The following is a 23140-nucleotide window of genomic DNA, read 5'->3' as shown; positions in this document are numbered from 1 at the left end:
TGACACCAGGAGGATGAACAAGCTTATTAATAAAGCTGGTTCTGTCATCTGTGGAGGAGGTGGCCATTGGGACCAAACTGCTGGACATCATTGACAATCCCTCTCACCCTGTGACATAGTGGCAGAGAAGCTCCTTTAGCAGTGGCATGCACAGACATTTTGAGGGGCAGGTGCTCAAGTAAATTATACTTTTTTTGTTTACTTGGTCTGCTCTTGTTTCCCTCTACACCTATACCTCTTTGCCAAAAATAGCCGATCTACAAGCCCACAACGCCTCACAGCGCGAGGCGTTGTGAGCTTGTAGATCTGCTATTTTTGGCTAAAGTTCTCCTCAGAAAAGGGATGCTTTTCTGAGGAGACATGGTTATGGTAAAAAGAAAAATCATATCACATAAAGATTTGGCGGACCCCCTGTAGTAACTCTGAGGACCCCCTAGGGGTCCCGGACCCCCTGTTGAAGACCCCTGCTGTGCCCTCTTTTTAAAAGGGCACTTCTGGTCAAGAGGGCAAAGGGCAGGTGCTCTAGCACCACCTAGAGTCTATCTGTGCACGTCCCTGTCCTTTAGAAACAGATTATTGTCTCCGCCATGCCACGCCGAAGGCGGAACTGTGCACACACACTCCCTGGAAAACAGGGCAGAACATCTGCCCCAAATTCTTTTTGCTAAACACATTTTTTGACAGTACGCCTACAGATTTTGTCCAAACATCAAACAAATCGGTACACAGTAGTATCTCTAGTCATTAAACCAAACTGGTCTTTCAGATTTTTCATATTCCATCCTGATTGGCTAAGAATGGCTTCCAAAGTTTGCAAGAGTGCTCCGTTTTGAACAAAATGCCTCAATTCGTGAACACAGCGTGCAATTACCGTGAACTGTGCGTTGCACGCACGTTCCCACTAGGCCGAGGAAGTTGAACGTTTTCAAATCAGCCTCATGGTGGCGCTATAGGGCATAGCAGTGGCAGCCATTTTGTGGTTCCACTCAAATTCACGCCATTCATTTTCCCATAGAGATTTCCAAAAATATTTACATCAATTATTTTAAGCCTAGAATCAAGCCATCCAGGGTCCTGGTAAATCATGACCATAAAACGCTTGATTCTGTGAAAATAATTTATTGAAAACAAACCACTGCTATGCCCTATAACAGTCCGATTCATGTTTTTACCTATAACTGCACCGATCTGTGTAAAACTTTGTATGCGCACTCCCTAAACCTTTGCCCTGCATTTTTCCCATCTGCCTTTTATAGCGCCACCAGGAGGCCGACTTATGTAAAACTTTTTCTTTCTATTACTCCAACAAATTTTGTCCAAACATCACGCAAATCGGTACACATTATCTCTATAGTCAATTGTCAAAATGGATCCATCCGATTTCTCATATTCCATCCTGATTGGCGAATTCCAAACGTTGCTGGCCCACCAATAATCTACCTGACCTGGCGGAGACCTGTGCTCCGAGGAGCACATTTTCTAGTTCCAACTATCTTGCACTAAGGACTCAGGAGCGCTATATAGAAGATTGTATATTATGCAATGTACTGTACAACTGTACAACTCCCCATCTAGCTTGTCAATTAAAAGATATATATCAGGCAGGGGGATGTTAAATCTACTGGATTGTATTTACTATGCAGCTATTGTGTTTCAGATGTCTTATCGTATTCAATTGTCACTTATTTTGTTATTCAACTGTTTCTTATTTTGTTGTTGTTTGTTTGTGTGAGCTGATGAAATGAATGAATTGCCCCTCTGGGATGTATAAAGTAACTACCTAACCTACCTACAGTAAGATGTGCTCTCGCCTCTAAGCATCAATCATTTCTACAATCAACTGTCTCTTGATAAGACAATTGATAAGCTGTGCTACTCAGGGGGGCCTTGTTGTCTTGATTGGCCGATTGTGATGAAAAGGGAACATCACAAACACGTAATTGGCTTTCTGTGGCTGATGGTGTCAAAGGAACAGGCCATGGAAAATCACCAAATGTCATTTTGTGGGCCAAACCAGACATGTCTGTTTCCCCGAGGCCGTCCCTGCTTGCGGCAGATGTGACAGTAGAATGTGTAGGGGGATTGGCAATTACGTGCGGTCTTGCAGGGCCCAGCTAGTAACCCCTGGTTAGTATCTTGTGCTGTCACGGTGCCTGCAGGGAGACGTGCTTGACTTGGCTCATCATGTCATTGAGGTACAGGTCTCGCTCTGTGGCCTGGAGTGCTCCCTTCAGCTCTGCTCTTAGGGCCTCCTCCAGATAAATGAGCAGCCAGATGACAGCATCCAGGAGTCAAATCAACATCTCCATGCTTCTCACACATGAGTTAATTTAATTTCAGTTCAGTATCTTTACATGAAAGGTCTTAAAATATGTTTAGTCGCTACTCAGCAAAAGATTTTGTCCGTTTTTCAGGGGCTTCCTGTTCTGCAGCAAAAGAGCAGAGGGGTTTAAAGGATAATAATTTTGTTTTAAATCCAAAGACAGGACTCACAGGAGACACAAAGGCAGAAATAAAAACATGAAAATCATCTATTACTATTTCATCATCTAGGACTATTTAGTCCTGTGGTATTGCAGGTATTGCCTGATCAACTAAATCATTGGCTACAGACCTGCCTCTCTAATAGGAGGTTCTCATACATCTGTTAGAAGTCTGTTTAATTTAAAAGATTAATTAAAACTATAGGGGAATCTAATTCCGATTAACTAGAAAGGATTATTATTATGGTGATACTGGGACAGCACCGGCCTATTTAGGCTTTTACTTACAGTACATTGACCATGTGGCACAAACGAAGGTCTGCCAATCAGTCAAGTCGACAGGTGATTGTGTCATATCTTAACCAGGTATATGAACCTCTTATATACTGATACTTGCCATTGCTAATGCATTCTTGTATTGTCTTGTATCTTTTACAAATTTCCAATTGCGGAACATTTTCATTATAGCTTCTGGAAGATAGGGTGGGATCGAGCCAGGTTCAGTATCTATGGGGTTATATGCAAGAACAACCTTTCCAGAATTACAGCAAAAGCCCTTTACCTCCTCCTTCCATGTTAAAGGAGAAATCCGGTCATTTTAAGTGTTATGTTTGATGTGTGTCAAATCACTTACCAACGTATAAATGAAAATCGCGTTACTCCACAGAGCCCCCTATCAACCCCCACCGTTGGCATTATAGGAGGATATAGAATAGCCCAAATTCGCCTATTTTAACCAATGCAAAGTCTGTTTTTTTGCTTCTAGTACTCATTGTTGAGTCCCATGATAATGTAACAGGCGCTAAAACTCCCGACAAGCTAACGGCTAATAACAGAACGAGCTAATGCTGGTTGCTGGTTTCTCTCCCGACCTGGCAACCTGGGGCTGCCATGCAGAGAGATAAGCAGCCCCAGCGTTAGCTCGTTTGTTATTAGCCGTTAGCTTGTCGGGAGTTTTAGCGCCTGTTACATTATCATGGGACTCAACAATGAGTACTAGAAGCAAAAAAACAGACTTTGCATTGGTTAAAATAGGCGAATTTGGGCTATTCTATATCCTCCTATAATGCCAACGGTGGGGGTTGATAGGGGGCTCTGTGGAGTAACGCGATTTTCATTTATACGTTGGTAAGTGATTTGACACACATCAGACATAACACTTAAAATGACCGGATTTCTCCTTTAAAGCACCACAATACCCCATCTCTCTCTCCCTGTTTCCTGTCTATTTCCACTGAGTCCTATCAATAAAAGGCAGAAAAGCCTAACAAATGTCTTTTAAACAATATATATATATATATGTGTGTCTGCAATCGTGATGAACGTCTCATGGAAAAAGTCAATGTTGTGGTTGCAAGGTTGCGTCCTCTTTTGCCTGCTACCCTCAGTCATGTAATATGCACTGCACTGCCTGATGCCGTGCGCCGTCAGCCCTTTTACGCTCCGCATGCATTTTGTCCATCTCTTTCTTATGTATGCGAGCGTTGCTCTCGCGGTTGGCTTTCAAACGCACCGCACATATCTCGCTCGTTTCTTTCCTCCGTTTGGCAGCTCTGCCTTTGTCCTTGTTCCTAAGGGGCCGTAACCACCAAGATGTTTTTCCTGAGCGCAGAGCTTTGAATTGAACATTTATTTAGCGCTGGTACATTCACATTCGTTTTTATCAGCTGAAGCTGCTTGACTGTTTGAGCTTAAATATTTTCAACTGGGGCGTTTAGAAGCGAGTTTAGGCGAGCGCTTTGGCGTTTTCAGCCGGGAATAAAAGCCTCAGTGGACATGGCCGCTTAGGCAAGCGCTTTGGCGTTTTCAGCCATTGCATTCACTGTCACCTTTGTTGACAATGTGGCACAAACGTCACATGAACCCGGCCAATCACTCAAGCAGATAGGATAGCCCTATCAAGGAAGCTGATGCATGCAATCTCCGGAAACCCAGAGAATCGGTGCCTCCTCAGGCCCAAAGTTCAGACAGATAGACAATGTCTGACATGCATGGTTTTTCGGTTCTCGGAAACCGCTGGTCCCTCCCAATTGCCACTTGGCTCCTCACACCACTACGGGGTCATATGAGACACACACCCCAACTTTGAGACCGTTTGATCAGACGCTCTCCGAGTTATGCCCCGGACAGACTGACACACAGAGATTTGGTCAATTATAGAAGGATTTTTACAGCGTGGCTCTGTATGAGGATGTGTGTGTGTGTGTGTGTGTGTGTGTGTGTGTGTGTGTGTGTGTGTGTGTGTGTGTGTGTGTGTGTGTGTGTGTGTGTGTGTGTGTGTGTGTGTGTGTGCGTGTGTGTGTGCATGCATGAGTGCGTGCGTGCGTGCATGTGTGTATCCGGAGCTAATCTTGAAAACCGCTTGACTGATCAGCTCCACATTTCTTGTGCACACTGGCAGTAGGTCAAGGTTACTACCTCAATCCATCCACCTACATGATTAGATTTTCTACAAAGATCTCCACAAAGGATGTTCACCATATATGGAGTTAGTACTGTTTTTGAATATGTAATTAAAAATCTATATTTTCATAGCATTTTTGCTTTATTTAGATTTACATTTATATTTAGATACAGTGAAGACTGGAGAAACAGGAGAAATGGCATGCAGCACAAGTCCTGAGCTAGGCATGGAACCCGTTCAAAAAACGGCTGAGCCACACTATGTGTCCACTATACTCTCAGATTTTGCAGTTGAAAAGCAGTAATGTTCCTAACGTTCTCAGAGCAAGCACTAAGGCATCAATACATAAGAGATAGCATCTGTACTGACATCCTCAGTTTCATTGGATACTTAGTTCATTCAGTGGTGCGTCTATCGATCAGTCAGTGGGTCGACTCCCCCTGTTTCCCAGAGTTTCTTGTCTGGCTGGTGGAAGCTCCTGAGGGGGGAGTACAGATAACGGCAACAGACAAGAAAAAAACAGAGAGGGATCGATGAGTCATTGCACAAAAAAAAGAGCATAATCTGGATCACACCATGTCATCACTGAGCACTCAGGTTTACCGATTGGACTCCTGTCGCTTGCATTATGCAGTGTCAATCCTTTCTCCAAGTCCAGTTTTGACTTCCCTAGCTGCTGCTCCAATGTCACTGCCATGCGACGCTCCTCCTGGAGTCTCTGTTCCGCCTCCACACACCTCTGGTTCATCTCTTTCTCTCTGTTAAAAGAGAAGGGCTGTCAATACAGCTTCTCCCTGAATTATCAGAAATATCAGCACAATGATATAAGCATGGCATCTATTAGAATTAGAGGCTCTGATATTGACTGCCAGTCTGATCCATTCCTTTTGAAGAATATTTAGGATCATGGTCTATTCATTTGGGGTCATTGGAGAAAAGATTTGTATGTAGTGTACATGTTAGATGCAGTTCCTTGTATAAGATTTAACATTTCAGAATTCTCTGATAATTTGTTTTAGTCTGTGTTTCCATAGCATCCTATTATCAATATCCATGCATTCAAGTTGGTGAGAATGGATTCACGTCATGGAGGTCACGATAAGAAATGGCATTCCTCGCATGCTCAGAAATCAACAGCAAGAATGAACTTTCATTCTTGAGGCTCTGACAAATTGAAAGTTTCAGACACTCCCATCAAGTAACGCTGCTAACACACCCATTGTTTTCAACGGATGCAGACTAACTGGAGGCGTCCAATGGCTAGCTTTTCAGAGCGCAGTTCTATTTTTGATGATCGAAATGGGGCACAGACTGTGCAATTATTGACTTATTATAATTATAAGTAATTATAGTAATTATAACTTTACACACACACATTATGAAATATTTTCCGTTGATAGATTGAATATTCCTCATAATCTACAGTGGATTGACTGTATATATTTACCTACCGGTATCCCAGAATACTGGGGGTAGTTCAAGTAGAATTTACACTACATTTATATTTATACCTGTTATCCACATGAACCATAGCGTCCCAATTTGGGCCATGTCATAATATGCAAACATTCAGTGAAAATAGCAGACCTACCAGCTCAGAAAATTGTTAACTTGTACGTATATCGGCAATTTGTGGCGTATATTTGGAGTAGACTAGATGGAAACAAGGAGTGGACCAAGTATAGACCCTGGGGGACCACCGGTCAACTATGTAAGTGACCGGTGGTTAAGTGGTTAACAGCTCATACATAATACAAATCCTGGGCGCTCGGGTGGTGCAGTGATAAAGTGCCTGCCCACCACCACGGAGGTTGTGGGTTCAAATCCACCGTGCATCTGCCTTTGTCGAGTGTCGATACGAACACAATTGGCCCGTGTTCGGGGAAGGAAAGCCGGAAGGGGAGGGTGATAATATCACTGTATGTAATCCTACGGGCTGTGTCGACACAGCCCGTAGGATTACATACAGTGATATTATCACCCTCCCCTTCCGGCTTCTGTCGGCAGGAAGTGTTGGGCAAGAGTAGTAGCACGAAGCACTCCTCACTGGTAGGTTAGTATGATACAATAGCAGTGACAACACAGAAATGTGTGTGGGGAAGAATCAACTGGCATAACAACTAAATTAGGGAGAAAAAGGGGGTAACCCCCCCCCCCCCCAAAAAAAAATAATAATAAAGTGTTATCATTATTACAATACAAATCCTGTGCGGTCCAAGTGCAGAGGCCCCAGCGGGTCAAGAAATGTTCACTTTATTGGTGGGGCAGGTCAAATAATGTATAATGAGGTCTTTAATAAATGCCAAATGCCAATTAGTGATACAAGGGGTCGACTCGTAACACCTGGGTCACACGGGGCGGGTCAAGAAAGAAAAATATGGAAGAGGGTGTACATTAAAGACATACAAAATGACCCTGTTCTATGTGATGGCAAACTAGCCAATGACTGTTCTTGGTCAAGAAAGAAGCCATTGTACACATTGTGGTGATAGAAAGTACGGTTCAATCCACCTACACAGATGGTGAAGGACAGAGAGGGATTCAATAGACAGAGCTTGTGCTTTGAATGAAAAGTAAACAGCAAGGATAATGCACCGGTACATTGAATTGAACGTTGTGTATTACTTTGCCTGCTGGACCTTGACCACGACGAGGAGTCTGTCTTTCTCTACACTTGCAGCCTGGTACAAAGTCCTGTACTCGGTACACTGGGCCATAAGAGAGTTCACCTCAGCAGGACAATGTTGACATCTAGGAGGACCCAAACCACTAGACAAAGGGAGAAAAAACAAGATGTGGATCTCAGATTTCATGTGGCCAGTGTATGATGTCAGGCATCTACGACATCAGTAGTATTATGTTAGTCATTTACATATTTGGGCAAAGTTTCAGCCCAATCCGACCTCCATTGATTCCCGTTCCGGTATAAATTTTGTTTAAAAGTTCATTATTTCAACGTATAAAACATTATGTGCGCTGATCGGTCCAGCCACACACACAGACTCACAGAGCCTCTTCTAGACAGCTCTACAGTGCCACGCTGTAAAAACACACACACAAAAATGCATAACAATGTTAAAAAAACAGCTATGGAACAGATATATGAGCCTACCTGACATCTAAACTAGTTGGCGCAGACGGCACCAGTTTATGGCCAAGTTTTGTAACTGAACTGGAAGAGAGGAAGTTATTTAGTCATAGAACATCATATTACAGGATAAATTCACAGAGCTATAACGCATTAAACTAAATCAATAGGCTGACACTTTAACACACATCATAGCAACATCTCTGTTTGCATCAATATTTTGATTTTCACTTATTTATAAAGCTGTCAAAGATCATTTATGTAAAGCATCTGTCTGGGCAGTTTTCTGTAGCTTTTTTTTCAGAAGACACCAGACTCACAGTATTGCACTGCCAATGCTCAATTCCAATGGAGCAAACAATATTTCATAATAGTATTTTTTTATATAATAGTTTGTAATGTGATGATCATTATTAGCACACATACAGTACCATGCAGAGCTCATTCTTTTGTTACTGTCTCCCTCTTCTGTGGGAGATGTGGAACTGCATGCAGCTGTCATGCAGCCGGCCTGACTGCTTCCATCCTCCCTCTGCAACATAGGATTGAAATGACCTCTCTTATATTTGTTTCTGCTTTTTTGTGTTCTGTGACAAACAATAATATGATGAACTTGAAATAAAAAAGGAAGGAGAAAGGAAGATGGGAACAAAAACAAAAACACTAGTTGGGTAAAGAGAAAGAAATTATTTATTATTTACTGCTGTTTCTATCCATATGCTATCTTCATGGGCTAGCTCTTCTCTTTCAAATAATGGAACTATAATTTGCTTATTGTACAGAAGATGTCAGTTAACATACGGTATGTTACGTTTGTCCCTATTTCATCTGTATTGCAATGAACACTTAATGAAATACAAATACAAAAGAAATAATCCTCAAGTTAGTGGCTAAATGTGGCTTGATTCTGCTTAATTTAGACAGTGGAGACAGACAGGAACCTGATGGGAAATAGGGGGAAAGTTATGCAACACACGTGTCCTGACGGAATCGAACCAGTGACATTCAATTTTCAACTCACATTTTACACCGCTTGCTGACTGTTGGGAATGGTAGCATCTATTTTCAGCCATTGGTTCCAATTAAAGTATTTTACCTTCAAGGAAATCTTCTGGATTTCCTTCTCCAGTTCCTTAACCTTGGCCTCCCTCTCAGACACCATCTGCTTGAGCTGCAGGACGAGGGTGCTGTGCCTGGAGGCCTCACTGCTCAGCTGCAGTCCCGGGGTCTTCTGGGACTCCTGGTTCCGTGCGTCTTGCTGCTGGCTGAGCCGGCTCAACACCTCTTGCATCTGGGTCTGCTGCTTCTGCAGGAGGGACACAGGACGGACATGCTTAAGCCTAATTTATGTAGTCGATACAAAAACTGATATGTATATTACACCATAAGGTTTGGTTTACACTTTGTTGCATGGCCGTGTTTTATGACGTTAGCTGCAGTACAAGGTGGTGGACTACTTTGATCACCAATTAACTCTGTTCCAGGGCTTTATAAGAAGTGCTAGACAGGTCTTATATGAAACAGACACTACCAGGCCGGCTCATAATCCTGTTACATACTCAACCATGGAGGCCCCATTAACAGATCCAAAGAGAAATGCAATAAACATTATGTTTGACAGGCTCACTGTATCTACTGTGAAAATCTATCAAAACTGTTGGGCTATCCGTAGACTTGTACACTTAATTTTGTTTTATGATGGCTAATATTTTTTTTCATGACTTACGAGTAGGGCATCCACCAGTTCATCATCATGCTTGCCCTTATCCAGGAGAGTGGATATCTGGACCTTCAGGGTTTTGACTTCGGCAGTCAGAGATTTGTTTCTGGCTTTAAAGCCTTCCTGCTTCTTCTTCACTTCTTCATGGTCGCTCAGGAGTGCCTCATAGTCTGCTGTGATCCTCTGCCAAGTCAAAACAAATGAGGACACTAGTACGCAAACAAAATGTATATCTCAGTTGAATTAGTTCATTAGTTCACGACATGAACTGTAAATGAACCAATTCAACTGAGATATTATGTTTTGAATTCATACCATTCATATCTGTTTTTCCTTTTTTTGACGATGGGTTCCAGATTGCTTGCAGGCCTACATGAACTTCATGTACAAGTGATTATATCTATGATTATATCACCTCAAATGTCTCTCTCTTCTCTCTCTCAATGGTGCGAATGTAGCCGAGGTTCCTGTCTTGAGGTGGTGTTTTCTGCAGGGTGCTGACCCCCAAAAACTCTTCCTCGATACTCAACTCACTCGGCTGCTTCCGTTGAGCTGATTGGTTCAACTGCTGCTCAAGGTCCCGGACCTGGACACAAAGAAATTAGACAAACCTGTCTCCCCTGTCGATGTATTAAGTGAAACCCCTCTTGGCTGTAAGAATACATAGGCGTTATGAAAACATCAGTTTATTCAATGAATTCAGCCATCTTACCCTGGCCTGAAGAACTAAAATATGCTGAGAGCGACCCCGGAAGCCCCCTGGGCAGCTCAGTACCTGTTGGATGTTGAACTCCTCTCCAACCTCACTAATCAATACCTGTAACAAAAATAGCAGCCTTGTTTTTTGTTATTGTTTTTTATCGTTATTATTTTGTAATTTTTCATAATAACTGTACTGTATAAACTACAGCATGTTTGTGCCTATACTTCCATGTTCACAGCCACTTTGCTAAGGGACATGATGATGCTTATTGCTATGGATGTATTTATTTAACCAACACATCTTCATATTGAACAAATGTGTCAGGTGTTTGACACGGAAGCACAGTGTTACTGCATGTGAACAGAGCATTCTATTAGGCTATACATTCATTTATATGACAAATAGACATATTTGATACCGTTTTTGCCTTTCTCAACTGTTGAATACTTAATACCATAGGTGATACAACATTATAGGGTGGAGGGTGGACATCAGTACCACTGCTACCTTATGAGCTATTTTCAGCTCCTGTTTAACAGCTTGAATCTGGTTGCGATATTCAGTCATTTTGAACTGGGCAGCAGTTAATTTGTCCTGCAGAGATTTCATCACCGGATTGTTCTGTTGGTGAAGAAAAAGACACAATGCTGGGGTTGTCATTATTATAATTTAGTAATATGATAACTTCAATTTCCTAGTATTCAGTTGTCACATTTCCTACATACCTCGCAATCATCTGATGACCTCACATCCAGTATTTTTGTGTCAATCTTTTTCCCAGGTGGAGAGAGTAATGAAACAGTCTGTAGCTATGGCCAAAAGTATAAAAGGAAAAATAAATCATCATTCATTTACACATTCCCTTCTTAATTTACTAAGATTTCAGTCAGCAACCAATATTATCACAAATGCAACTTGATTTAAAACATACATAGTGGTGAGTTTTAGAGCAAATTTGGTTGTGTTCATTTATGGGTTGAAATGATTACAGTTAACACCAATGCCACCATCACCTCTTTCTCCAGTTCTTTGACTCTGTTGCTGCTTTGCTTTGCTTTAATCTTTTCTTGTTCAATTTCAGCTGATAACTCTCTATTCTTCTTGGACAGCTCAACGATCTTGGTGGCTGCAGCATCCCCTGCCAAGCCAGATGTGCCTGAATAACATTGATGACAAAGTTTTTGCATGATGCTAGAGAATATCAACTCAACCGATTGTTTGCTGTTGCTTAATACTGTACCTGCTAAAGCCAGTCTATCTTCCTCTCTTTTCCTTTTCAGGTGCTTTATTTCAAAATCCTTTTCACTCAGAAGCTTGAAGAGACGACCATTCTCATCAGTTAGCTCCCTCACTTGATCTAGTAACTGTTGAATTTCATTCTGTAGAAGTCTGTAGGGATTAAGTGAAACACTCAGAATGGGAACAGACGGCAGAATAATTCATCACAATTTTAGAGATAGATTTTTTTTCATGTCTCATAATATCAATACGCAAGATATCGGCATACATTATGTACTGCCTGCGCAAATGAAAACACTGAATATTCAAATCAAATGTTGTCTATGTCATAAGGATTTGCTATGAAGAATACCATAATGCAGATTATCATTGAGAAGCCATGTTATGGAAATCAATTCTGGGAATCAATTCATAGATCTCACCTCTCATTAAGGTTTTCTGTGTGAAAAGTGTCTAGATCAGACAGGTTCAAGTCATCGAGACTATTGGGGGTCTCCTGGGTCACACTGGCAGAATTGTCCAGTTCTTTAACCTTCTTTTTATATAGTTTTCTTTGGAGACGTTCCTCCTGCTGTTTCTGCAGAGCTTGGAACTGGTGCTTTAAACTGTCATTCAGTCCACCATCGTCTTCCATGATCTGCAGGTCATTGCATAGGTTTAAAGACAATAAATACTGGTGATGGCTGAGGAAGGCCCATATTTTGATCCCATGAGCAAAGAACGGCAAAGAATGGCTTTTACTTAATTATTAAATTAAAGAATAATACTATCAAAGCCAAAGTGACATTGCCAAAGCTTGTGTAATTAAGTGGCTATGTATGATTTTACATTTAAAAAGACTGCCAAGACCGGTCAGTAGTAGTAGTAGTAGGCCTGTGAAGGCACCGTAGAAGTGGGGGCCTCCTCAACACTGTAGAAAGTTTAATGTTAAAGCATTGCATGCATGTTAGATGTCAATCGATGCAACCCATAACTTGCAAACGTTAGGCATACATCGTACAAAATAGCTCACCTGTTAATTAAACTGCTCGATTACGCGACTGTTGTGTTGATAGATGTTCAGTAGCCTCCTATCAGGACTTCATCTCCTCTGACGCTGACCGCACCATGATGTATAGCCTATCGTAGCCATAGCAACCATTGACAGCAACCTGTTTACGAGACACATCAGGACAGTGTTGCCATGTCCGCTTATTATAAGCGACTTTGGGCTTGTCTTTATGTAAAGTTGCTTGTAAATATTGGTATTGCATCTTGCGGGTTGCTGTTATTTGGGCTTGTTTCTAAAGTGTATTTGCTCGTTTCCTAACGTTGCTTAAACATTTCCATATGTTCCAGATTCATATGTATTTGTCCCATAGGACACCCGTATCAGATTAATGTTGTTAAAAATGTTTCAAACATATTCCCAAATTCCTAAAAATCGTTTTGAAAATAGCAAATCTACAAGTTCACAACTGCGACGCGTTTTCAAATAGCCGTAACCTACCCTCGCGTCACCAGGCTTTCCACCTCGGAGTAGCCGTAGCCTAGTCGCTTCTTTTTGGCTTGTTTTCATAGACCTGGTTGCTTGTTTCTCTCGCAACATTTGGCAACTGCATCAGGGCCACCAAGTCTCGCGGGAGAATGCAACAATGTGCCAATGTGCGAGGGAGGGGAGGAGGGGGACCCTGGGGCATATACACTCTGCTGCCAAGATCAATGTTTACAAACCCTAAATAAACAAACCCGTGGAGCAGTGGTCCGAAAATAAAAATAATAAGAATAAATGAAATGTAAAAAAGACCATTACTGCATCAAGAGTGACCAGTTTTATAGTATAGTTTGTTGATTAAACATTGGCCAAATTGTCAAATAATAATAATAAAAATGTTGAAATGCTTTTAGAAACTGTAACTTTTTTCCCCCCATTATACCATTTTATTCTGTTTGTCCTGTGACATAAAGAATGAAGGATGCTATTGCTACTTAACTGTGGTTTTGAGCTTTTTAAAGGGCAAGACCACTCTGGTAGAGGTTTGGGTTGTGCAGTTACCTTGCCTTAATGTCTCCACTGATGGACAAGAAATAAAATAAAAATGCTCCATTGATTAGAAATTGATCATTCAAATTAAGCTCCTCGTTGACTTACATTGTACAGTGAAATAGCTCAGAAAGTCACCCTTTTAGCCCGTAAACGAACACAAACAAAGCTTATTCATACACTATAGAACATCACCAAACCCAGTACTGTTTGTTTTCTTCATAAAATTGTCAATTTCCTGTTGATTTTACTAGATGAAGATCCGGATCTGGATCCGTGGATCCAGTCCGGGTTTTCTTCCTAATAAAAATAGCAAAATCAACAGGAAGTTGACATTTTTATTAAAAACATAAACAGTACTGGGTTTGGTGATGTTCTATATTGTCTGAATCAGCTTTGTTTGTGTTCGTTTACGTGCTAAAAAGATTACTTTGAGAGCTGTTTCAGCGTACAATTTAAGTCAATGAGGAGCATATTTAGAATTATCAATTTCTAATCAATGGAGCAATTATTTTAGATTTCTTGTCCACCGTTGGAGTTACATCATGCCAAGGTAAATACACAACCCAAACCTCTACCAAAGTGGTCTCGCCCTGTAAGTGCACAAATTAACTTTATAGATGGCAATTGTGTAACCGTATAAATTTAAATCAATCACACTTGGCACGCATGTAATCCCTCTGCTAATGGTCTAAATACTACTTTTAAGGTGAAAAATACAGACGATAGAATTTACCTATATATCTTTTTAAATACTTTTAATTGAATTTTACAATCAGCGCACTGACATGCAACTCAATTTTAACAAGTCTTCAAGCAAATCACAAAATGTATATACTGTACTTATTGATAAGTCATCATTGCACAGCTCCATTTGTCGTGATTGTGACTTCAGTTAGAATGTTGACATTGAAACACAGGACTGAAACATATTGAGAATGATAAATTGGGCCTTTTGACAATCCATAGCCATTAGCCAAAGTTCAAATACTGTACCTCAGACATAGGCCAATTAGTAGTAATGTAGTAAAATCCCAAAGATGTTTACAGGGTTCTTTCACTAACAATAATTATTACAATAAACTCCCCTTTGGTGCCGAATTATGGCTTCTTCAAAAATTCTAAGAAGCTGAATCAACACAATTTTTGTACTACTTTGTTTTGGCCATTTGAGCGTAGGCATCTTTACAGAGTATCCCATTGTGTGCCCATTTCAGAAAAGTAGGCTAAGGTGCATACAATTTGCATTTGGCAAAAATCTATAGAGCTAATTAAAGAAAACAATAAATCTGAGGGAAAACAAATAAAAGAAAAAGCAACAAAAGTAACAAAAAAAGTTTCAAGATACCAGTAGGTATTGTGACAGTAAGTGTAACGGTATAATGTTTTTAAGTTATACTGCGGTATCAAGCAACCATGTATTTTTTCCTATGGGTCATAGTTTGTAATTAAAAGTGGGGGTAAATAAATACAGCAAAATAATATATACTGTGGTATTATCCTGGATACTGCACTGTGAAATTGACTGTACTGCCATACTGTGAACAAACTTGTTAATGAAGTATTCAATCAAAAAACATTTCATTCATAGTTGTAACAAAATGATGCACACCAAGCCAAATCTAAATATTTGCAATGCTCAAATAATTAAGATTCTCATTTTGACATCACTCATTAAGAAAATGAAATTGCCCAATTCAATTCATGTCCCCACACATTAACAATGCAAAGATTCTGACAATTGTACATCTCTGCTGCACAAATGCGTTATCACTATATCACTGAATCTTAAAAACAAATTCAGATTATCACAGCTCTTTCACATGAGTAGTAGCACTTATCCTCTTATGTGTCAGTTTAGTCTTAAAACCCAGAAGCTAGTTTGTGTTTGAGCCATGGGTTTCTTTAACAGATTTCCAAAGACCCCCCTCACAATTGTGATTTATGCAGAAAATAATGTCTGTGGTTAACATAAGCCTAGGAGTTCTGTGGTGGGATCTGTGGTGGGAGTCCATGACGGAAATAACTTCTGGGTTTCCTGTTTCCCCACCCCAGGGATGGAGGTTTATCTGATGAAAAAGACATCACTACGACGGAAATAACGTTAACGTTTATGACGGAAATAACTTCTGGGTTTCCTGTATGACGGAAATAACTTCTGGGTTTCCTGTTTCCCCACCCCAGGGATGGAGGTTTATCTGATGAAAAAGACATCACTAGAACACTGAAGAGAATCTTTAAGCTTCAAATTAAATCCAAAAATCCAAATATCTTTACCTATAATAATACCTATAATCAATAACTTAGAACTATTTACAGTGGTGGGGTGTTGTGAAGGATGTGAATAGAAAAGTGTACACATCTGCAAAAATAAATGTTCTACAACACCTTAATATGAGGCAATATTAAGGGATATACTGTTAACACATCCACTGCCAGGCCCGTAGTCCTACGGGCCGTTAAATCCAACCGTTAACTGCCGTTCCCGTAGCCCGTAGTCCCGTAGTTTTCCCATGTTAAATCGTGCAGGTGCAGATTCCGGATTTTTTTTGCACTTCCGGTCTCGAAGTGGGCGGACCGGAAACGAAATAATACTGTTTCCGGTTTTTCTCCCGCCTCCGTTTCCTGTCTAGCGGTCAACTTTGGACGCCATTATCTCTGGCTTGTTGTTTTTCTCACCGCATCCACCATTTTAGCGTTTTCCTCTCGTTCTCCAGAATGCAGTGTCGGATCGCCGCACGGTTTTCAGCGTTTTGTTCGGTCGGGTCCCGTGTTTGTGTCGAACCAAATGAACGCGGATTTTAAACGGATTTAGCGGGGCCTATGACGGAATCAAAAAAACAAAAAAGGTAAGAAATTGCTTGGCACTACGATGGACGTTCTGAGATTAGCCGATGGCAGTCAATGTGTTAATATAAGTCAGAAAAAAGTCCATGCTCATTTATGATCCAATGCTTTCTGGGCTGCTAGTTCTCTGGGTTTCACAATGTAATCTTTATACATTGAATAGAGGACACCTGAAAAACATAACAGAGAAAAGGAGAAAAGGTTAGTTTAAAGCACAGAGTACAAATTCTAACTCGTCCACATACAGTGGGGCAAAAAAGTATTTAGTCAGCCACCATTGTGAAAGTTCTCCCACTTAAAAAGATGAGAGGCCTGTAATTTTCATCATAGTTATACATCAACTATGAGAGACAAAATTAGGAAAAGAAATCCAGAAAATCACATTGTCTGATTTTTAAAGAATTTATTTGCAAATTATGAGGAAAATAAGTATTTGGTCAATAACAAAATTTCATCTCAATACTTTGTTATATACCCTTTGTTGGCAATGACAGAGGTCAAACGTTTTCTGTAAGTCTTCACAAGGTTACCACGCACTGTTGCTGGTATGTTGGCCCATTCCTCCACGCAAGATCTCACCCCGTAGGATCAATTTTTTTTTAAGAACGGTGAGCAAAAATCCCAGAACCACACGGGGGGACCTAGTGAATGACCTGCAGAGAGCTGGGACCAAAGTAACAAAGGCTACCATCAGTAACACACTACGCCGCCAGGGACTCAAATCCTGTTGTGCCAGACGTGTCCCCCTGCTTAAGCCAGTAGATGTCCAGGCCCGTCTGAGGTTTGCTAGAGAGCATTTGGATGATCCAGAAGAGGATTGGGAGAATGTCATATGGTCACATGAAACCAAAATAGAACTTTTTGGTAGAAACTCAACTTCTCGTGTTTGGAGGAGAAAGAATGCTGAGTTGCAACCAAAGAACACCATACCTACTGTGAAGCATGGGGGTGGAAACATAATGCTTTGGGGCTGTTTTTCTGCAAAGGGACCAGGACGACTGATCCGTGTAAAGGGAATAATGAATGGGGCCATGTATCGTGAGATTTTGAGTGAAAACCTCCTTCCATCAGCAAGGGCATTGAAGATGAAACGTGGCTAGGTCTTTCAGCATGACCATGATCACAAACACACCGCCTGGGCAGCGAAGGAGTGGCTTTGTAAGAAGCATTTCAAGGTCCCGGAGTGGCCTAGCCAGTCTCCAGATCTCAACCCCATAGAAAATCTTTGGAGGGAGTTGAAAGTCTGTGTTGCCCAGCGGCAGCCCCGAAACATCACTGCTCTAGAGGAGATCTGCATGGAGGAATGGGCCAACATACCAGCAACAGTGCGTGGTAACCTTGTGAAGACTTACAGAAAACGTTTGACCTCTGTCATTGCCAACAAAGGGTATATAACAAAGTATTGAGATGAACTTTTGTTATTTTCCTCATAATTTGCAAATAAATTATTTAAAAATCAGACAATGTGATTTTCTGGATTTTTCCCCTAATTTTGTCTCTCATAGTTGATGTATAACTATAATGAAAATGACAGGCCTCTCTCATCTTTTTAAGTGGGAGAACTTGCACAATGGTGGCTGACTAAATACTTTTTTGCCCCACTGTATATCTATATATATGACCGTAAATCAAACATTTGGTGGTTACTATCCCGAGTGACCAGCATTAGTTGTTACTGCTTTGGTAAAACCACTAGAGGCTTGTTGCACCACCTCACACAAATACAAATTTAGCCTAGTTATAGCATAAATGGCTTCTAAGTAAGTATTACTAAGATTTAAGTTGTGGCACCACACAAATGAATACTGTATAAGGAATATAGCCATCCTCGCCATTGCACTTTGCATGATAGATTACATCCTTTGGATATTTATGACGACATTGACATTTAATATTAATTCAACATAGTCAATGCTGTTTTATAATATGAACAGTATCATTATGCAAGAGTTGGCACTACTAGACAAATATTGCCACAATGCCATAAGAGTTTGCCTGTAAGAAGGGTTGCGGAACAGAGGATGCGGCTGTCACACTGGTCCACTTAATCACGAAACACCTAGATATAGTAAGTCTAATGAGAATCATGCAAGGGTTCTCTTCAGCTTTCAATACAGTCTGATGTTCTAATGTCAAATATGGTACACTTGGAACTGAATCCATACTTAATTCACTGGTATGCTTCTTTCCTGACTAACAGAGTACAGAGGGTGAAAGTGAACAGAACCCTTTCCTCAGCATTAACTACGAATGTGGGTGCTCCCCAGGGTTCTATAAGCTCAGCTGTACTACCTTTATACTGACAGCTGTTGTACTGACAAAGTTGTACTCAATGTCGCACTGACACACAAGACCAATACATTCTAAAGTACTCTGATGATACAGTTTTTTTTTTTTTTTTTTTTTTTTTATAATTTTTATCCCGCGATTTTTGTAACCCATTTTTTTCACCCGGTGCCAATTTCCTAAGTGATCCTGGGCGCTACACCAGCCCTACACCAGCACTACACCAGTCCCCCACAGCCAGGGAGGCCAGGGCCGAGCTCATGCTTCCTTCAGTGCATGAGAGCCAACTGACCTTCTTGTCACCTGACAGGGGGGAGTTTCCCTGGTTGGACGTAGCGCGTGGAAGGAACACGTTATTCCAACCAGTTCCCTTCCCCTCCATCAGGCGCCCCGGCTGTCATGGGGGAGGCGGTATAGTGACCAGGATTACTACATGTTTTTTGTGAGGGTATTAACTACCCTAGGAGACACGGGGAGAACATGCAAACTCCACACAGAGTATGGATACAGTTTTGATTTCTCTATTAGATAGTGTCAGTGATCCTGGTCTGTACCAACACAGAGTAAAGACGCTCTCCTCATTAACACAGAAGAGATTGTTTTTGGTGCACCACTAGAAATACACCAAGATCTAAATTGAATCAGTGGGTAAGAAAAAGCAAAGAATGTATTAAATGTATCTATATAATTAAGATCCTTGTGGTGCAAGTACACAGATTCTTATTTAGTTTTTCACTTCTGTTATTATGAGTGTTCTTCAGTAGTATCAGATGGTGCTGCAACAACTGAACATTTGTTCAAAGATTGTTGGACAACCACTTGAGAGACAACATCTACATATAACAACAGTATGCTAAGGTTGGCAAGGAATATCACTTCAAACACTAGCCATGTTTTGTATGGGGAATATAGGTTGCTGCCTTCAGGAAGGAGATGTGGTGTTCCAATATACAATAAGGTTAGACTGAAGAAGTCCTTTGTCAACTTTGAAGCTTAATCTAGAGTCTGGCCAGGGGTAGCGAGCAGTAGACATTGCTCTTGTCTTCGTGTTTTTATACATGTTATTTATTTATTTTTGTTTCGGTGTCATGTCAAATGTGTGTATTACAGTATGTGTTGCATACACTGTACATGGCTGCTGGGTCGCAAGACAAATTTCAGTGTGAGCTGATAAAGCAATATCATATAATTAGTTGTGGTGCAACTATCATCAAAATATTTAAAGGGTCTACACCATGAATTTAAAAAATAATAATAATATTTAATATCATATTGTTTATGTCCCTCAAACGTTTTTCAAAAGGTTTGAGCCTAAATCAAGCCTCAGATATACTCATTCCAACTAACTTCTCTCTGGCTTATAAAGCACTTTCACCTGCAATACCACATTGTCCTGTTTGGCACGGCGCGCTATTGAGCCATTTTGTATGCATGTTATTTTTTTTTTTTTTTTTGGTTGGAACTGAAAAACGGGATGAATTGTTCCCTGACGTGACGTAGGCAGGGGGAACAAATCTGACGGACTGTTTTCAGACCAATTTACATCAAAACCACAGATAGCCATGAAAGCCTGCATGCTCGAAGTCTGGCATTTTTTGGAACAGAAGAGAGGTGGGGGAGACCAAAAACACACAAAAATGAAGAAAAAGTTAAAATTCATGGTGTAGACCCTTTAAATGCCAAATGTGTATGTTACTGAATTATTTTGTTTTGCCATTTGGTCTGGATTCTGGACTACTGTGTTTATGGGGAGCTATTTAGATGGGTGGAGAATATTCAATCTGTCCCCTCACCGGTCTTCCACTCTGCACCTTAAATGGGGTGTCTACAGGTATCACTTTTCCTCTCGCAACCGAGTATGCAATATTCTCAAGAATTAAGTTAGCAGGAGTGGTTCTAGTGTTCCAGAACCACGACGCTCTAGAAACAGAGCAGTATGCCTAAATGAAGAAGAAACTATTATCAGGATCTTACTCCAATGTGCTGGCTGTTCTTGGGTCATTCAACTCTTCTGGCCTGGCCTTTTCCACATGTGAATGTCTGACTCTACACAAGCTGAGACTGGAATCATTGTTTTAGTGAAAGACATCGTCAATTCCCGTGATAAGAGGGAATTGTCCCTATCCAAATCACTTCAGCTCTGTGTTGGGTGCACATGTCAGTGATTGTGTTGGAACATCACCAGTAACATAAGTTACGCAAAACGTAGCAACAGGAGTCTGCTGCGTGCTCTTTCATACGGTTTGTCCTTCTCACTTATATGGAATTCTACCACCCTTAATCCCATTATATCAAGTTTAAAATGTTTGAAATGCGAGTATGCGACATATACTGTATCAGGCTTCAGAGACATTACCGGGCACTGATTTTAACCAGGTTATGAATTAGTTTCTCAAGGCATTTATCATTCAACTTGCATTGATCCATGACGTTTTTAATAGAATGCAGAGTGTGACCTCTATGGACTGAATCCGAAGTAGAAAGGAAAAAGCCGTAGGCTATTTTCTTTTGACTTGATTGCAGTGACATGACCAAGGTCTTTGCGGATTGAAAAAAAGGTTTCCATGATCAATCTTATTAATCACTTGACAAAACTCAGTCGGATTGTGAATACATCCCCTCAAATAATATTTAAGACCTTTTAAAAACAAATGTAATACAATTAATACTTTTTAAAGGACCCGCAGATACCCTGCACATGTAACCAGATTGAACAGCTGATTAGACATTATGATAACACTGAGGCCAGAAGGTGTGTTGACCATCTGTGTGACATGCTTGTTTACACAGCCTAGGGGGGTCTGGATGGTCCCTGGGCTGGGGAGATGCATTTAAGCCATGTGTGAGAGAGAGGGGGTTTATTTTGAGACTTGCTTTGTCATGTCATGTAAATGTGTTTTCTCATGCCAATAAAGCACCTTTGAATTTCGAGTTGGGGAGTCTGAGGGGGGCAGCTGGGGAACAGAGAGGAACTCTGACAGGCAATGACTATGCTGTAATTTTTTTTCTTCAAGAAATAAATCTCATGTTTTCACCTTGTGTAGAAAATTGTTCGTACTAGGTCATTAGTTACAAAATGTAGTTTCTGATACTATTAATTTACGCCCTACCTTGGAATTATGTTCAGCTGGTGCAACCCAGCCCAGCTGAGCAAACATACTCTGGTGATAATGCAATTTGAATACATGCAGTTCTGTGATTCAAATGTGTCCGACATTATACATACCTATTGTCATGGCTCCCACTACAAAGCCTTGAGCCATTACACGCATGTGTATCAGGTGAACAGACATCTTTGTCTCCCCTCGACTCTTCATTTTCATAAGTCTCCATCCAACAATGGCAAAGAACCCAGCCATGCCTTGAATAAGACAGACACATTTTAATTAAAACAATACATAACATAAACCAGCAGAACTATCCAAGTAATCTTTTTTTAAACTTTGTAAAATGTATGTGATGATGTGATGATGTAACATGTGGGGTACTGAATGTACTCACCAACAGGAACAAACGGATTCTCCTTTGCCTTTCGCATGAACTTGGACTCATTTTCATCATAGGAGGAAGACATCTTGACTAGAAAAAACAAATAAATAATAATAATACTAGTTATAGGTAATCTAAAACAGAACGTTATGGTGTTAGGAAATAATAGGAATCAATACGTGTGTGTGTCACTTGTCGTGGTGCATCTCATTAGGCCAGACACACCCACCTTTATGGTCTACATAGGGCTCAACAAAATCCAAATAAACACGCACAGTTTGATCCAAGTCATGTAATCTAAACCAAGCATTTGTGTAATGTATATATATTTATATAACATGACCTGATGGAACAAAGGTTAGACATCAAGGGTACATGCAGTAACTTTGGCCCGATATACACATGTGCCTTCATACATTCTCCTACGCATATGATCTAGCCTTGGATCAAGACGGTCATCGGCCATAAACTCATAATGACATGACCAGCCTTGTATCAAGGCCAGCATAAGTAACGTCATTATTCTTGTGAAATGCTGAACCCAATTACTTCCATAACTTTACATCCTAGATAGCACACAAGATAAGACCGAACATATCGAAGGTCGAACAATGGCACCCATGCACTCACAGGGATAAAATACATGGAAAGAGTACTTCTACTTCCACCGTAGTTTAAAAATAAATACTTGTGAATTAACAGGATACAAATACATACTCTTACCTTTGTAAAGACTATGGTGTTCACACTGCCTCTGAAGAAACTATAAACTGTGGTCAGATTTACTGGAAGGAAACAGCTACCTCGCCGGCTGAAATTTCTCATGTGATGTAACAACTACACGCACGTATGACGTAA

The 23140-nt window shown here is 40.7% G+C and overlaps 2 protein-coding genes across 4 annotated transcripts; both read right to left on the bottom strand.

Moving 5' to 3' along the window:
• Positions 1 to 5298: 5298 nt before the first annotated feature.
• On the bottom strand, positions 5299 to 12754 carry ccdc13 (coiled-coil domain containing 13; the record flags this gene model as incomplete). The annotated part of the gene is made up of 15 exons (XM_084056866.1): positions 12650 to 12754; positions 12060 to 12274; positions 11639 to 11787; positions 11412 to 11554; positions 11124 to 11207; positions 10906 to 11019; positions 10408 to 10512; positions 10111 to 10281; positions 9702 to 9878; positions 9072 to 9281; positions 8407 to 8507; positions 7595 to 7656; positions 7302 to 7398; positions 5463 to 5645; positions 5299 to 5365 (listed from the first exon to the last, which is right to left on the bottom strand). The coding sequence occupies exons 2-15, from the start codon at positions 12269 to 12271 to the stop codon at positions 5299 to 5301; spliced, it is 1875 nt and encodes a 624-aa protein (XP_083912992.1). The 5' UTR covers positions 12272 to 12274; positions 12650 to 12754.
• Positions 12755 to 15706: 2952 nt separating this feature from the next.
• On the bottom strand, positions 15707 to 23099 carry LOC311045864 (HIG1 domain family member 1A, mitochondrial-like). 3 transcript variants are annotated; one of them, XM_084057923.1, is made up of 5 exons: positions 23006 to 23099; positions 22295 to 22372; positions 22020 to 22154; positions 16574 to 16677; positions 15707 to 16084 (listed from the first exon to the last, which is right to left on the bottom strand). In XM_084057923.1, exons 2-4 carry the CDS (start codon positions 22365 to 22367, stop codon positions 16598 to 16600), a joined length of 288 nt encoding a protein of 95 aa, XP_083914049.1. In that variant the 5' UTR covers positions 22368 to 22372; positions 23006 to 23099; the 3' UTR covers positions 15707 to 16084; positions 16574 to 16597. The 3 variants fall into 3 exon arrangements, with proteins under 3 accessions (XP_083914049.1, XP_083914050.1, XP_083914048.1); XM_084057924.1 differs by lacking the exon at positions 15707 to 16084 and having other exon boundaries at positions 16389 to 16677; positions 22295 to 22367; positions 23006 to 23093; XM_084057922.1 differs by lacking the exon at positions 15707 to 16084 and having other exon boundaries at positions 16408 to 16677.
• Positions 23100 to 23140: the final 41 nt, after the last annotated feature.

This window comes from Gymnoscopelus microlampas, assembly GCF_963454915.1.
Source record: "Gymnoscopelus microlampas genome assembly, chromosome: 5".
NCBI classification, from domain to species: Eukaryota; Metazoa; Chordata; class Actinopteri; order Myctophiformes; family Myctophidae; genus Gymnoscopelus; species Gymnoscopelus microlampas.
The sequence above is the reverse complement of the archived record's forward strand: the minus strand, read 5'-3'. Positions and strand labels throughout refer to the sequence as shown.